The sequence below is a fragment of the Akebia trifoliata genome, chromosome 14 (genome assembly GCF_017979445.1).
Source record: "Akebia trifoliata isolate Shusen 1 chromosome 14, ASM1797944v1, whole genome shotgun sequence".
Taxonomy (NCBI): Eukaryota; Viridiplantae; Streptophyta; class Magnoliopsida; order Ranunculales; family Lardizabalaceae; genus Akebia; species Akebia trifoliata.
The window spans coordinates 11,703,703-11,718,978 of record NC_141388.1 but is presented as its reverse complement, the minus strand read 5'-3'; the positions used below and the strand labels follow the sequence as shown (position 1 = coordinate 11,718,978).

General features: G+C 32.5%; 1 protein-coding gene across 3 annotated transcripts; it reads left to right on the top strand.

Annotated features, from left to right (window-relative positions):
- The first annotated feature begins 5,988 nt into the window (after window positions 1-5,988).
- LOC147386271 (vacuolar cation/proton exchanger 3-like) lies at window positions 5,989-12,578 on the top strand. 3 transcript variants are annotated; one of them, XM_086423544.1, is made up of 12 exons: window positions 5,992-6,349; window positions 6,467-6,534; window positions 6,623-6,651; window positions 6,747-6,943; window positions 7,039-7,251; window positions 10,232-10,360; window positions 10,642-10,758; window positions 10,847-10,900; window positions 10,982-11,098; window positions 11,920-12,010; window positions 12,123-12,189; window positions 12,265-12,578. In XM_086423544.1, exons 1-11 carry the CDS (start codon window positions 6,101-6,103, stop codon window positions 12,170-12,172), a joined length of 1,314 nt encoding a protein of 437 aa, XP_086279670.1. In that variant the 5' UTR covers window positions 5,992-6,100; the 3' UTR covers window positions 12,173-12,189; window positions 12,265-12,578. The 3 variants fall into 3 exon arrangements, with proteins under 3 accessions (XP_086279671.1, XP_086279670.1, XP_086279669.1); XM_086423543.1 differs by having other exon boundaries at window positions 5,994-6,349; window positions 12,123-12,175; XM_086423545.1 differs by lacking the exon at window positions 10,232-10,360 and having other exon boundaries at window positions 5,989-6,349; window positions 12,123-12,175.
- The last annotated feature ends 2,698 nt before the right edge of the window (window positions 12,579-15,276 follow it).

Below are 15,276 nucleotides of genomic sequence, written 5' to 3'. Positions count from 1 at the left end.
ACTTCTCCTTGATCCAAGTTATTCAAATGCCTAGGGTTTCTTGGCAAGCATACTCTAATGCCCAAATCACTCGTAGTACAATAATAGTTTTATATAATTATTGATTTCATATTTTTCCCACTTTCATCCTCCCTTTTTATAGTTTCATATTTAGGATAAATTCAATAATTACTTTCCTTAATTTTATTCTCCACTTGTGTTCTGATTCTTCAAGATCCCTACTTCTATTAACCACATTTAGATGAGTTAACTAAAAAAATTCTTTGTCACTAACTGGTAGGTGCATAGTTTTATCGCTCGCTTTTCATTTTAGATTTCTCATTGGGCGTAATTCCTTTTATGCGGATCATAGATGCTTTTCACTTGTATTTTAGTGAAAAGCATCCATAGTTTCGTACAAGAGTGGAGTTAGTAAGGAGTTGATGGGGGCAATTGCACCCAACAGAACTTTGAGACACCCCTATATTTTCAATTAATGACATGCCCTATTTGTTCCAATTCCCTCACTTCTCCCCCATTTGCCTCCACACGCTCACCTCCCTCCAATCCCCCCCTTAATTTTTTTTTTTCATGACATTGCTTCTTGACCGGGCCTTCTCATATACTAATTGGAAATGACTTAAGTATCATTTTCTTCAACTTCTAACAAAAAACCTTTGAATTTATCCTTAAAACCATTCATCTTCAAGTTCTTCAACTATACAACTAACCATAGTTTGCCCCCACTACAAGAAAATCCTGGCTCCACGACCCTGGTTCCGTACACACATCCACACCAACAAAGTATGAATTGATGTGAATTTTAAAGTCACTGCAATTCCTCTACTTCATTCCATCTACTATTTACTTTCACTATCTTGATTTATCCACATTTTCCAGGGACTCCTCTCTTTTCTAGAACCTTCAACTTGAATCTACATTCAGACTTTTTTTAAGAATAATCAAATCATCTCAATCAACTTTTATTAAGTTTATCATCTATATTGAATCTACATTTATATTTTTCGAACGTTTTTTATTAATTTAACATGATATTTCTTGATCATCAACATTTAATACCTTCAAATACAATTAATCTTATACTATCTTATAATTTAAAAAACAAAAAATTTGGTGTCTTAAATTTCAATTTAAAAGACACGTGTCGATTTGTTATTCATTGAACGGCTTCAAACCCACACTTGTAAACAGCAAATAAAGTAGTGTGATATATGGTGACACTTAAAGCTTCTTTAGGCTCCAACCGCCATATGGCGTTAGCCGCAAAGGGCGTAGGATTTGAAGCCTCACCTAAGAATTTTTCTGATGGAAACTTCGGGGAACCGCTCAAAAGGAGAACGTTAGGGACTGGTTTGTCTTTTTCACCATTTTTCAAAAAATCAGACCGTTGGTTGGTGGGGGCTTGAACGTTCCTCGAAGGTTCTTCCTATTCGTACGTGCACGGGCCATTGTTTTCTTTCACTTTTCGGTTGCATTTTTCATTGTACCCGTTCCTTAAAGGTTAAAATAATTTGATTTTTTTATTTTTTTTTATTTGACATTTCTACCCTCTCTTGAATTATGTTCGTATTTAAGATTGATTAATGCTAGAGTGACCTAAATGGAAGACATTCTTGACGTGGTGACGCACACATGTCTGTAGATGTGTTTTCTCTGAGATACGAGTAAAATACATTCACAGACATACGTGTGCCATTACGTCAAGATGTATCACTCTAGCACAACTCTTTAAGATTTGAAGAGACATAGCTGTATTCCTAAATATACTCATTAAAAAGGAATTTGATCTTGATTCAATTCTCCTACTTTATCAAGTTGAAAAAAACTTAATCAAATATATGATTCCTTGCGTTATTTCTACATCGATTGTCAACCTGATTTAACACGCATTATTTCTAAATCAACTATTAATCTGATGCAACCTCGGCTCTTTTTTTATTGGGGGTTAAGTGAGTCTCAAGTAAATCCAACAAATCAGAATTAAGATTCGTTGATGAGATCTTACTATGTAATAATAAAGAGTAAATTATCATTTCGTAATTTTAATTCTCGAAGTGTCGTGATAATCTGACTCCCCTCCCCCCCTAACATATGCCCCCCATCTTAGAACTATAGATCATTTTTCGGGACACAAGAAAAAGATTTATGGCTCTGTGTATCTCCCAAAGCAAAAGATTTACGATTCTGTAATGGGGGTGTATGTTAGAGGGGGGTATCAGAAAATCACTATTCATTCCCAAAACATGAATGTTCGAGATCACAGGTTTTTCAAGAGATGATTTCTCAGGCATGATCAATTTTTTAGTGCCAGATTGTCACTTTAAATTAAGAGATTTTCACATTTTGGTAATTAAAATGAATAGTAGCCCAGAATCGTAATTTAGTCAAAAGTTGATCATGTTTTAGTAAAAGTTTCAATAATTTATCCTACATTGACTTTCAACCTAATATGATTTATTTTTACGACAACCTGATGCAACCTATCTTAAGCAACCAATTTCCTCATATAAGGCATCAATCATGGGAGTGGAATTGAAGCTATCCATCAAACAGATAACTATTTAGATGCAATGCAAGAAATTTCCGAGGAAAATATATCTTAAAAATTATATTAATCCATAAAAAATAAGAACTGTTTAGTGAGAAAAGTACCAGTAGATGCCCATGCAAATGGCACGTGTCATCCGCACTTGAATGTGATCCTTCGCAGTATTGCAAAGTTTATTAATGGGTAAATTACCATTTCATGAGTTGAAAATGAGTTATTTATGATTCTGACTCATTGTCCATTTTAATTACTAAAAAATGAATAATCACGTTTTCGTTAAAAAAATAATTTAGAACAAAGTGACTATTTCACAGGTTTAAATTGCAATTGTCACTTTAAACTTGCAAAATAGTCACCTTAAAAACATTTGAATTCGTTATCATTCATGTTTTAGTAATTAAAATAAATAGTGAGCCAGAATCATAAATTTGTCAAAAGTTGAACACTTTTTCGCAAGTGACACCCAACCTAAAAAAATGGGGGCACTGGATATTTTCACTTTTAGGTTCTGTTTGGACGCATCAAATTGCATTTTACGTATCTTGAATTGGATTTTCCTTCATTCCGTGACAGTAAACCTTGGCCAAATTAGTTTCAAAGTTGTTTGTCCAACATTAATCTTGACATGGAATTAGTCTATATGTTGTTTGTCTGATATCAATGAAAGTATATTCTAATGCAATAAATTATTTAAAATTTTAACTGCAAAATATATATATTTTAAAGTAAAATCTTAACAAATAATTTTTTTGTCCATTTTTTTACTCTTTTCAACATCTCTTTAAAAAAGTTAAAATTATTAGAGGATTTTCATTATTTTCTTAATCAAGGTTTTTTGTTTTGTAAAACAATTTTGTCCTTGTTCTTTGTATTTTTTTTTTTTACATTTCATATTTAAGGAGCCTAAATTAACATGAAACCCAATAATAAATTATCTTTTTGAAGAAATTATATAACCTAATTAAACAATTATTTATAATAATAAAAATTTGTACTTTTTTTTTATAAATAATTGTTTAGTTAGGTTTTTTTATTATAATTTCCCCTAACATTTTTAGCCGAGTCAAACTATAGGATGTTAGATCATTACGTGAGCTCACACTTTGGCATTCAAAAACGTGATCCAATAGGGACGTAGCGGAATTTTTTTTAAAAAATTTGAAATTTTAAATTTCAAAAAAAAAAAAAAGTTATTGTACATACACCATTGAATTTTACCTTTGGATTTGAGAGTTCGATAGCCGTCCATTTTCAAAACCTAAGATGAAGCTCAAAATAGTCTTTCTTTTTTAAATATTATTTTAAATCAGAGTTTTCCATTAAATCTTGTGGTGTTGGTTTGCTAATATAGTAATCCATGTGGGTCTAATGACATTTAGTCAGATTTGAGATCTTACTAGGGTTGTAAGAAAAATGGTTCCCTTTTTAATTATAATAAGACTCTTGTTATAATTTGAGAGATGTTGGAAGGGAGAGACATGGGAAAGGGGAATCTTAGTCTTTTGGTGGGATTTCTTTTTCCTAGTTTTATAAGATTTTTAAGTTACGCAACTCTCATATTGGATTCGTTAAATTAATTTTTTTTGTGAGACAAACGCAAAATTAGTGGAAAAAGTATCTTACACCGAGGTTAGGATACCATAACAATAGAGATAAACACGGCATTATTGGGTTGTTGGGGTCGATTTGCGTGGGACCATTCTGATAATGATCAAAATCGATTCTATAAGAATGAATTGGGAGATCGGATTGGATGAAATCCAATTTGATATGTAAAATACAAATAAACTTCTTATAAAGTTACATGATTTCACATATTTTGATTGGATTGAGGACCAATCAGATTGGGACATAATTGATCTGGAACAAATTCGATATGTTATTAAATTCAGTCTTTGTCGAATTAATTAGATCCTTATCAAAATCCGAATCTGCATCGAGATACAAAATTTTCAGATCAAATTTCAGGGATTATTCAATCCCTTGCAACCCTAACAGGACAACAAGCTAAAATAATGAAGAAACATTATTGTCTTGTACATATTCATTCCTTATTGATTTGATAATTAAAAAAATGTACTATGAGGGCATTTTTGGATTTTTCAGCAACTAGATGTGAATGCAAGAACCTACTAGGATTTATATAAAAAACATAAAAGTGTACTAAATAGAAATAGATTCTAATTCTGATTTTTTGTCAATATAAATGGATTGCTTTAATTTGGGAATTCTTTGAATAATTTGGACTCCATGAATGAATCATGTAATTTGGGGAGTCTACATCATTTACAATAAGTGTACAACTTGGATGAGTTGACCCAAGCTCAACCCGATTGATCAACAAGTTTGGGCCGAACTATGTAGAACATGAGTTCAATTTGGATTAGAATAATTCAAACCAACCTTAATTCGGATTGAGCTCAAGTTGAGAGTTTGGGAAACAAAACCTAATGCTATATAATATTTTTATTAAATTTTAAAGTGTTTTTTTAATTATTTTTGTTTATGATATAAATTTTTAAGATATAAACTTTTTTTTTTGCTAATCAAAGAGTCCAATCCCCCCCACAACTACTTAATTCAGACTAACTCGAGTTCAATCTGAGTTTAGAAGCTCAAGTTCAGATTTTCAACCCACCCATGTAGCGGCCAAGTCATTTTCTGGCATGTACATATGACATATGCTATAAGTGTAATGATTTTCTTGTGCCCCTCTTTTGACGTATGCCCCATCATGGAATTGTAGATCATTTGCCCCTTCTTTGACGTAGGCAACTTGTTTACGACTCTGTGATGGGGGCATATGTCAAAGAGGGGTCATCAGAAAATCATGACACTTATATAATGTGTGAAACAATGTCAATTTTAATGTCACTCTCGCATGATTGAAAAAATAAAGAGCCGTTCTATATTGACTTCTTACAACACTAAGCTGAAGTGGTGGTTTGCACGGAATCATAGATGCTTTTCACTCGTGTCTCGAGAAAAACATATATGATCCATGTATGAGCATAATGTTGAACGTAGGTGTGGTAGGAAGTCAGTTTAGCATTTTTCAAAAATAAATATCCCCAACATATATAAGGTATCTCTAGGATAAATCCAAAACATCTATGATCCATGCACACCTCCATATCAGCGTAATGTTGAACGTAAGTGTGGTAGGAAGTCAGTTTAGCATTTTTCTAAAATAAATATCCCCAACATATATAACGTATCTCTAGGATAGATCCTAAGAATTGGATTTCTAGTTTTTAGGGGTTAGAACGAATCCCAACCCTTGAATATTTCTTAAACTAGTGAGTATCCATAGATCCTACGCGTCACCAAACGCAACCCATATGAAGCCATGCAAGAATAGCAACAAAAGCTATGAAGCTTCCTGGAAAATACCTTAGCAGTGAAATTGCCAGTCTGTTAGCTTGGTATCTGCCAACATATAAAAGGAAGACGTTGAGGGTGAGCTTTGTTATAGAACTCTTGATCCATCCTGTGTGCTACTGGTACTGCTAGTAATATAATTATCAAATATCAGTAGTGGTTACTAAAATCATGGCCATACAGGAGACCTGGAAGGGCTTGGACAAGGAAGATCAGATCTACAATGGACGGACGGCTCACAGCTTATCGTCTTCGTCTTTGCGAAAGAAGTCGGACCTTGAGCTTTTGTCCAAGGTTCGGTGTAGGCTTCTTAGAAAATTGCTGGCTAATGTGCAGGAAGTCACTCTGGGGACTAAGCTCTTTGTTCTCTTCCCAGCTATTGTTCTAGCAATTGTTGCCCAATATTATCACATTGGGAAGGTTAGTAATGTTTGAAAAACTCATTAATTTTTTTTGACTCTGAATTAGGACGAGTTGACTCAGTAAATGAGTTTCATAAAATTAATTAATTAATATTTTTTCTGTACAAATTAACAGCCATGGGTTTTTGCTTTGAGTTTGCTTGGGCTCACCCCACTTGCTGAAAGAATTAGTTTTCTCACTGAGTAAGTCATCAAATCCAAATTTTGATTTTAATTTTTTTTCTTAATTTCTTGTTGAATTCTCATTTATTTTTTTTGTAAAAAATTGCAGACAGATTGCATTCTACACTGGGCCAACAGGTATTTTCTCTCACCATTTGAAGCTTTATTTATTTTTATTTATTATTGAAAAAAAAAAAAAAAAGTTTGAAATTTGATTTGATTTGGAAATGCAGTTGGAGGGTTACTTAATGCAACATGTGGAAATGCAACAGAGCTAATAATAGCAATATTTGCTCTAATTAGTGGAAAAATAGATGTGGTGAAGTATTCTCTATTGGGTTCCATACTTTCAAACCTACTTCTTGTTCTTGGGAGTTCTCTCTTATGTGGTGGCTTAGCCAACATGAAAAAGGAGCAAAAATTTGATAGAGTAAGACATTTAATCACGAACCCATTTCAATTTTCTTCTTTTTTTCATTACCCAACTCACTAACCGACTTGAGTTATCTGATACCGATTTAACAGAACCAGGCCGATGTGAACTCGTTACTTTTGCTGTTAGGTTTGCTGTGTCATGTTCTGCCATTGATGTTCCGATACGCATCTAGTTCCGAATATCGTATTGGAACTTCTATATTACAGATGTCGAGAGTGAGTGGAATCGTTATGTTAATCGCTTATGTAGCGTATCTCTTCTTCCAATTGAAGACACATAGGAAGCTCTTTGAAGCTCCAGAGGTAATTATTGCTTTATTTTACCAACCTTTTTTTTTTTTTAAAGAAGATTTATTATTCAAATCGGTCTCGCTGCATTTGTTTAGTTTTTTTTTTTTTTTTTCTTCTTTTGTTATCCCTTGTCAATTGTCTGTACCAGCTTTAAACTGACTTTCTTCATCATTGTGCTGACGTAATAGTACGCAGAGAATCATACATTGTTACCTCGGGATACATGGAAGAAAATCAACGGTTATTTGCACACTACCACGTCACACTGGATTAACGTGGCACTGCACAAAAACAATCATAAATTATCTGTCTTTCTTAGAGTGACCTTAAATTCGATGAAGCTGGGATGACACAGGATTTACTGTGATTCTCACAAGTCTGACGTGGACATACATACATAACTGTAGATGATTTTTACTCATATCACGAGAAAATACATTTATGATTATATACACATCCCACGTCAGACTTGTGAGAATCGCAGTAAATACTTTGTGGCATTTCGGCATTTTCCCCTTAAATTCACTTCATCATCTATGGTTCCATATACACAACCACATAAGCAAAGCGAGAAATTGAGTTAATTCTAAAGTAGGGATGGCACTAGATAGGTTGGATATCGAATCAATACCACTCTAATACATATCGATTTTAAGCATGTACCCGATTTGAACGGATTAATGAATATGTGTACCGAATCTGATATGTTTCATTTCATCCTTAATTCGAAATCAATCTGATTTGAACACATGCCTTATTTTTAAATTATCAATGATTAAAAAATTTAAAAATATATAAAATCATATAAATTTTAAAAAATCTATTTTCCAACTTATCTATATGTATTTACATGAAATTAAGAATTATTAAAAAAAATATTAAAATGAATTTGGATCGGAATTGTTTCAAAGTGTATTGGGGTACATCCGAATCCAGTCCAAATTTTTTTCTAATCTAAGGTTTTAATCTAAATCCGATCCAAAAATATGATTTTTCATGTTTTTTCGAATCGAATCGATTCAAACATTGGGTATATTTTGGTTAATTGTCAATCCTATTCCAAAGTCACTCCAACATTTTTCGAGATTATTTTTCTCAACGAAAATAAGATTTGTGTTGGAGTGACAGTACAGGATACTGCATTACACACTATGCTGATGTGGACGTGCGAATAGAACCATAGATTCTTTTCATGTGTATCTCAAGGAAAATCGTCTATGGTTCTATTTGCACCTCCACATCAACACAGTGTTTAACGCAATGTCTTGTACAATCACGTTAACATTTTTTGAAAAATAATTTAGGGTTCTCTATGCACTGTCACATCACCACAATGTTGTAGGAAGTCAGTTTAGTATGACTCTCTCTCTCTCTCTCTCTCTCTCTCTCTATATATATATATATATATATATATATATATATATATATATATATATATATATATATTATTAGTAGCTTGTTTTGACAAAATCCTAGTTAACATTCTAGACAAAGTTTTGTCTTATATGGCTACAAAGTTTTAGAATGGAATGATTTTTTGTGAGGATGATCTTTATAGTCAGTAGATCATCCTCATAAAAAAAAAAAAAAAAAAAACAGCCAATTTTGAAACTTCTAACCCCATGAAAAGTGATTACAAACTAACAGTAAAAATTGATGGTTCACAATTCTTTATCTTATAAACTAGGGTTAGAAATTTCAGAATTTGCCTATTTTTTGTGAGTTCTCATCATAGAGATCATCCTCACAAAAATTCACCCCATTATGAAATTTTTAACCCATATAAGACAAAATGCTTTGTTTAGAATGTTGTTTAGGATTTTGTTAAAAGAATGCCAACCTATATATATATATATATATATATATATATAGTTATGTGCTCACTATCATGTCATTGAGTGTTTTTTTTTTTAAATTAGTATTCATATTTCTTGATGGGAAAGGAAAATGCTAAAGTGACTATGCAGGACACTGTTCAACACTGAGTTGATGTAGAGGCATACGTGGAATCACAATGCTTTTTCTTGAGATACGAGTGAAAAAATTATTGTTCAGGGGAAATTCTAATATAGAATGTGGTTGGACATGGAGTGTCCAAATGAGGAAAATTTACCCCTTAGGAACTAATCAATAGGAAACCTACATTTTTCTTCCCATTTCATATTACACCTCTTGCTATCTTTATCTACACAGACTTCCTACAATACTACCATCAAAACTGTGTGACTATCGATTTTCTTCAATTGTACGATACTCATATCTCGTGGAAAAGCATCTATGGTTCCATGCCCACACAGTGCCAAAGGCATAGGCGCCTTTGCAATGTTATTTTTAAAGTCAATTTAAAGAAAATTGCTAAATTGATTAAAAAAGACACTTGAGTGGCATGGCAATGAGAAATATTTTTCCTTGTATCCCGAGGAATAACGTCTATGAGTCAGTAAACATTGTCACATCAATTTTAGTGTCTTTTCAAGTTAGTTTAGAAAGACTCTTTTTCTTTTGCGAATACTCCCATTTTCTTTATTTTTTTAAATGAAAAATGCCGAAGTGACCACATTAGACACTATGCTGACTTGGGTGCACACAAAACCTTGAGATACAAGTGTGAAAATCTATGGTTCTGTGTTCACCTCCACGTCAACCTAGTGTCTAACGTAGTGCCTTGCACAATCACTCCAATACAACTTTTTTTAAATCTCCAAAAAGGGAGAGATCTTGAGTTCAAGCCCCCTTGTTGGCTACCCATAGGGATTTGCCCGACTTACCTGGTATGTGTGGTTTGTGAGGGTATTGCATGTACTTGGGGGATTTGGACGACATATGGTGCTCTAATGGTCAAGTGCCTTTCCCTTATTAGTCGACCCTACGAGTCCGAACAAACTCATAAAAAATAAATAAAAATTTGGGGTTACAACGTGATATGAAACTCTCCATACAAGATAGCAAATCATATATAAAAGTAACTCAGATTTATGGAGTTGATTATCAGGAAGAAGATGATGGTGATGATGCAATCTCCGAAGAAGCCGTAATAGGATGCTGGAGTGCATTTGCTTGGTTGGTTGGAATGACAGCATTGATAGCTTTGTTATCAGAGTATGTTGTGGGTACGATTGAGGTACATATATTATTCGAGCTCCCCTAAATGCATTTTGCTAGGCAAGCGAGATTAGTGATCAATAATTAGTAGGTGAAGATAGGTTTTGAACCCAGATCGTGGTATCAACACTCAGACTTTAACTAACTCAACAAGTTGGCACCTTACAAGCTCTTTCATACAACTTCATAATTATAGCTTAATTAAGAGTTTGATCCTAGCTATGCTTAACGCATACAAATCGAACATTTTTTTTTCTATATGTATTCTTTTATTGACCAGGAAAATGCCTTGTTTGTTAGGACGCATCAAATACTTGGGGCATCTCGATCAGCTTCATCAGCTTAATCTTGCTTCCAATCGTTGGGAACGCTGCCGAACACACAGCCACAATCATATTTGCTTTTAAAAACAAGTTGGTACGTAACGTGGACACTTTTAACTATATTTTTCTTATTGAAATAATATAATGTGTTTCGCGTGTTTAATATTTTGGAAATAATGCAGGATATATCCTTAGGTGTTGCTTTGGGGTCTGCAACTCAAATTTCTATGTTTGTGGTGAGAATTTAGAGGAATCCAACATAATTATTTCTCTCTTAAAGTTAAATTTTGTTTTAATTATCTATTATTATGATTCAGGTTCCCTTAAATGTGATCATTGCGTGGATAGCTGGTATCGAAATGGATCTTGATTTCAACCTGCTTGAGACTGGTTCTCTGGCTTTTGCAGTACTTATCACTGCCTTCACTTTACAGGTTTTACCTATACACTTGTCCAATTTTATTAACTTCAAAACAAAAAAATTGGTTACCCCATTAATTAAGTTTTGTTTTCACTTGATAAAATTATAAATAAACATATTCATGAGAGAGCCGTGCCACGGTGACACAGGGGAGACCACGGGAGACGTGGTGGCAAGCATATAACCGCATATGCTTTTCTGCGAGATATGAGTAAAAAGCATCTATGGTTACGTGCACACCACGATGTCAGATGTGTCCTCCATCGTGTCACTCCAGCATTAGTCTTCATGAAAATATAGGAATAATTCCAACAAGTGATAAATTAAGAAAAAATCAATTGAAATACTTTAGTCATCAAATACGACAAAATCAATAATAATGTTACCAGAGAACAATGTGCAAGTTGAAGATTCTAAATGAACATGAGAAGATACACACTCACACAAAAAAAACCAATGAGAATGGACATGAACCTACTTAAATTAACATAAGATATTACTTTAAATGGAATGGAGTACAAGAACAGGATTAATCATTCAAAAACTAAATTTTTTTTTGGATGAGGCTTTGATGATGTTGAGGAAAAATTAAAATAAACTAAACCTAAAAAAGGAAGAATGATATTTGATTATTCTTTGATGATTACAATAAATTAAATAGAAACATTAAAGGATAAGAATGGATCATTCCAAATCTAGAATGTAATCTATCCTAATCATCATCATAATCTAAATCAATATTTTAGTTATTCAAAGATAATTTTAAATAATACGATGCAGCACAGTACACCTGATTACATTGCATCCTATGTAATACTCTAACAATATTAACAGGATGGGACTTCACACTACATGAAAGGGTTGGTTCTCCTGCTTTGTTACATCGTTATCGGGGCATGTTTTTTCTTCCTCCAAACACCACTGAGTGAGTTTCCATATTAAATTAATGAATTTTTAAAAACGAAATTCAATATGTGCCTTATGTTATCTATCATTATTTCCTCGACTAATTGCCTTTTCGATACCAAAACCAACAGATACCATGAACTCGGGAGTCGAATCATCATCAGGAGTTCTCTTAGCATAACCGGCAAGTTTTAATATGTAATTTGTTATAAATTGGCTATTATATGGACAATAATTTTTGTTATTTGACGAATCATCATTTAATATTTGTAGGTTTTGGTTTTGGGAATAACGATGGATGCGCATCTAGGCTAGTGTTTATGTCTTGAGACCTTGAAAGTCTTGAAGCAATGCACATGCAGTTACATTTTGCTTATCAAGGGAGAGTACTTATTTGGTGAATCAAAGGATAAAGTTAGTGTCTAAGCCATCATATGTATATGGCTGAAGATGGATAACTATGGAACCCATGAAGAAGCTTCAAGAGTAGAAACAGTTTATTGTAAAGGAAGTTGTGCTTGTTGAACTGGTTAATTGGTTTCTCTAAGCTTCTTGCTAGTTTCATTTGAATATGGTTAATTGAATCATGTCGAACTGGTTTTAGTTGGAAAAAAATATAAAATGGTATCAACAAATAAATGTGAAAATGAAACCCTAATTTTTTGTCATGGTTTTAAAACTCAAACTTGACCGTGTCAACTCGAATCAATTGGATTTTGAGGTGAATTGGCCCCAAAACTTGATGGAACAAACTTGACAAATCAACTCATCAACTTGACCAAGTCAACTTGTCAACTCGAAAATACAACAACTTGGGTCAAAAACCTGACCAAGTTATTCAATTCTATATAATGATTTTTGTGGATAAGAAAAAATAATTTATTTTATTTTAAAATCATTTTTCAAATATTTTTAAATTTAATATATTTAATTTGAATCATTCAAGTTAACTCACGAGTTTTGGACTTGACTCAACTTTGTGGATATTAGAGTCAAAATCTCGAGTTTTCAAACTATGATTAGTCCCCCATTAATTAATTTCTAATTAACTACCAATTGAATCAATTCATCTGAGTTACATAACAAATTCAATTTGTTTTAATGTTAGTTTTCAATTAACAGAAAACACAACTCTCATTTTAAATATCAATTACTAGAGTTTGCTCGTGCTCTTTGGGGTTAAAGAGGTAAAATAAGAAAGATAATAAAGTTGGAGGGTAAAAGAGAAAAGATAGTAAAATTAGAACGATAATATTAAAAAGGGTGGGGGAGAGGAATGACAATAAAATTAAAGTAGGGTAATGTAGATTTCATTTCACTATATCTAGAGTTGGACATTATACCTCACAACTATAATTAAAGTAAGACCCATCATTTCATTTTATTATATAGACTAGAATTCGCTCGTGCCTACAACACAGACATCTTGTTTGGGGTAAAGAGGAAAAATAGTAAAGTTAGAGGGATATTATTGAAAAAAAAAAAAGATAAAAGAAGAAAGATATTAAAATTTGAGGGATGTTATTGAAAGGGGGGTGTTGAAATTTAAGTGAAGGAAAAAAAAAATAGAAGAACAAGAAATTGCTTTGAGGCACGTAGTATTATATATTATCTTATAGATAACAAAAGCCTCCACTACACTTGAAAACAAACATACAAATGAGTTTCTGGTGAACTTGTCTTCAAGATACAAAAGAGTTGAGTTTAACCACAAATTGTATGTCCTCTAAAAATTTATACTTATTTTGAAAGAACCTGTCACACAAGATTTCTAATACACGAATAGCTCTTTCAAAGGAAAAAAATAAAATAGTTTAAAGAACGAGAAGAAAATTGAGAAAAAAGAGTCTTGGAATGAAGAAAGATGGTATAAAAGACTTATTTATAGGTTTCAAATTCCCTTCAAAAAGATTTTAAAAACAATGTGGGATTTTATAAATATTTGAAAAAGAAATCCAAAACAAATTTTCTCACAAAAAACAAATTTCAATCCATATGAAAAGACAACAACCAATAAGATTGCTCCAATCCACATCACTTATTTTTCACTCTAACAAAAAATACAACAAACTTCATGTAATTTTCTATAGTTCGCATGTATGAAAGGCAACCCCTATTTAGGGAAGCCTTCAATACATAGACCAGTATGATTATGAGATTTTTTTACAATGTCTAAATCACCCAAAATTTTGGGTGTTTTGTGGAAAATGGTTGGATATTCTACAAAAATTACTAAACTCGTCATAATTTTTTAGGGTGATTTAGACATGCCCTTTACTTTTTATTGAATATTAGAGATTCCCCTATGTTTTGAAACCGACAACTGCATCACTTGACCTCAGTCTTCTAAATAGGCTAAGAGGAAACGACTTGAATGCCCTCATCTTCAAACTCTAGCAAAAATCCAAAATTTTCTTCTCAAAATCAGTTTTCTTCAAGCTCTCCAATCTCTATGATATATCTACTCAACTTTATCTTCAATTCATCATTTCAACGTAGAACTAACCTTTTATATAAAACCCTAGATTTTCCTACCCAAAACCTCATCATTTTCAAAATTTCCAAAAATCCAATATGTGTTTTCTTCCCAAAATATTCATCTTGAAGCTCTTCAACCTCTAGGGTAACTTTAATCTATTCAACCTTATTTTCATCAAACATTTTCTACTTTGCCTCTTTTGTAGAAAAACCTAAATTTTTCTTTCCAAAATTTCAACAATTTATGTTTTTCAAAAATTATATCTTGCCTTGAAATTTGAAGGTTGAAGCCTTGAAGTAGATAAAATGTTAAGATGGATAATGAGGATTAAAACTTTGATACAAAAAGATTGAAGATGATTGATTTTGAGAAGGAAAACATGGGTTTTTGACTAAAGGTTGAAGATTAGGACATTTGAGTCGTTTCCCCTTAGTCTACGTAGCAGACTGAGGTCAAGGGATGCATGTCATCAATTTCGAAACATGGGGGACTATCTCTGATATTCAACAAAACATGGGGGGCATGTCCAAATCATTCTTATCAACATTAAGGGTATTTTGATTATTTTACCAGATTTCAGCAATAAAATACTGTCAAACGAACATCAATTTGTGGCTTATGTGTTTCTGTAACGAACAAGCTTTTGCTAAATATGGCTTTTTAGGCTCTAGACTTTTGTTTTTTTCCAGAAGTCATTATAGAGCTAGAACTGAATTCTATAAAGAACAGACCCTTTGTTTCAATTTGAGTCATACCATATAAGTTAAGGGTATTATTAAAATTTTTGTATTTTAAATACTTTACAC

Coding starts and splice junctions, on each gene's coding strand:
- LOC147386271 (XM_086423544.1), top strand. CDS start 6,101: ATGGCCATACAGGAGACCTGGAAGGGCTTGGACAAGGAAGATCAGATC. Junction 6,535..6,622: donor AGAATTAGTTTTCTCACTGA/GTAAGTCATCAA, acceptor AAAAAATTGCAG/ACAGATTGCATTCTACACTG. Junction 11,099..11,919: donor TCACTGCCTTCACTTTACAG/GTTTTACCTATA, acceptor CAATATTAACAG/GATGGGACTTCACACTACAT.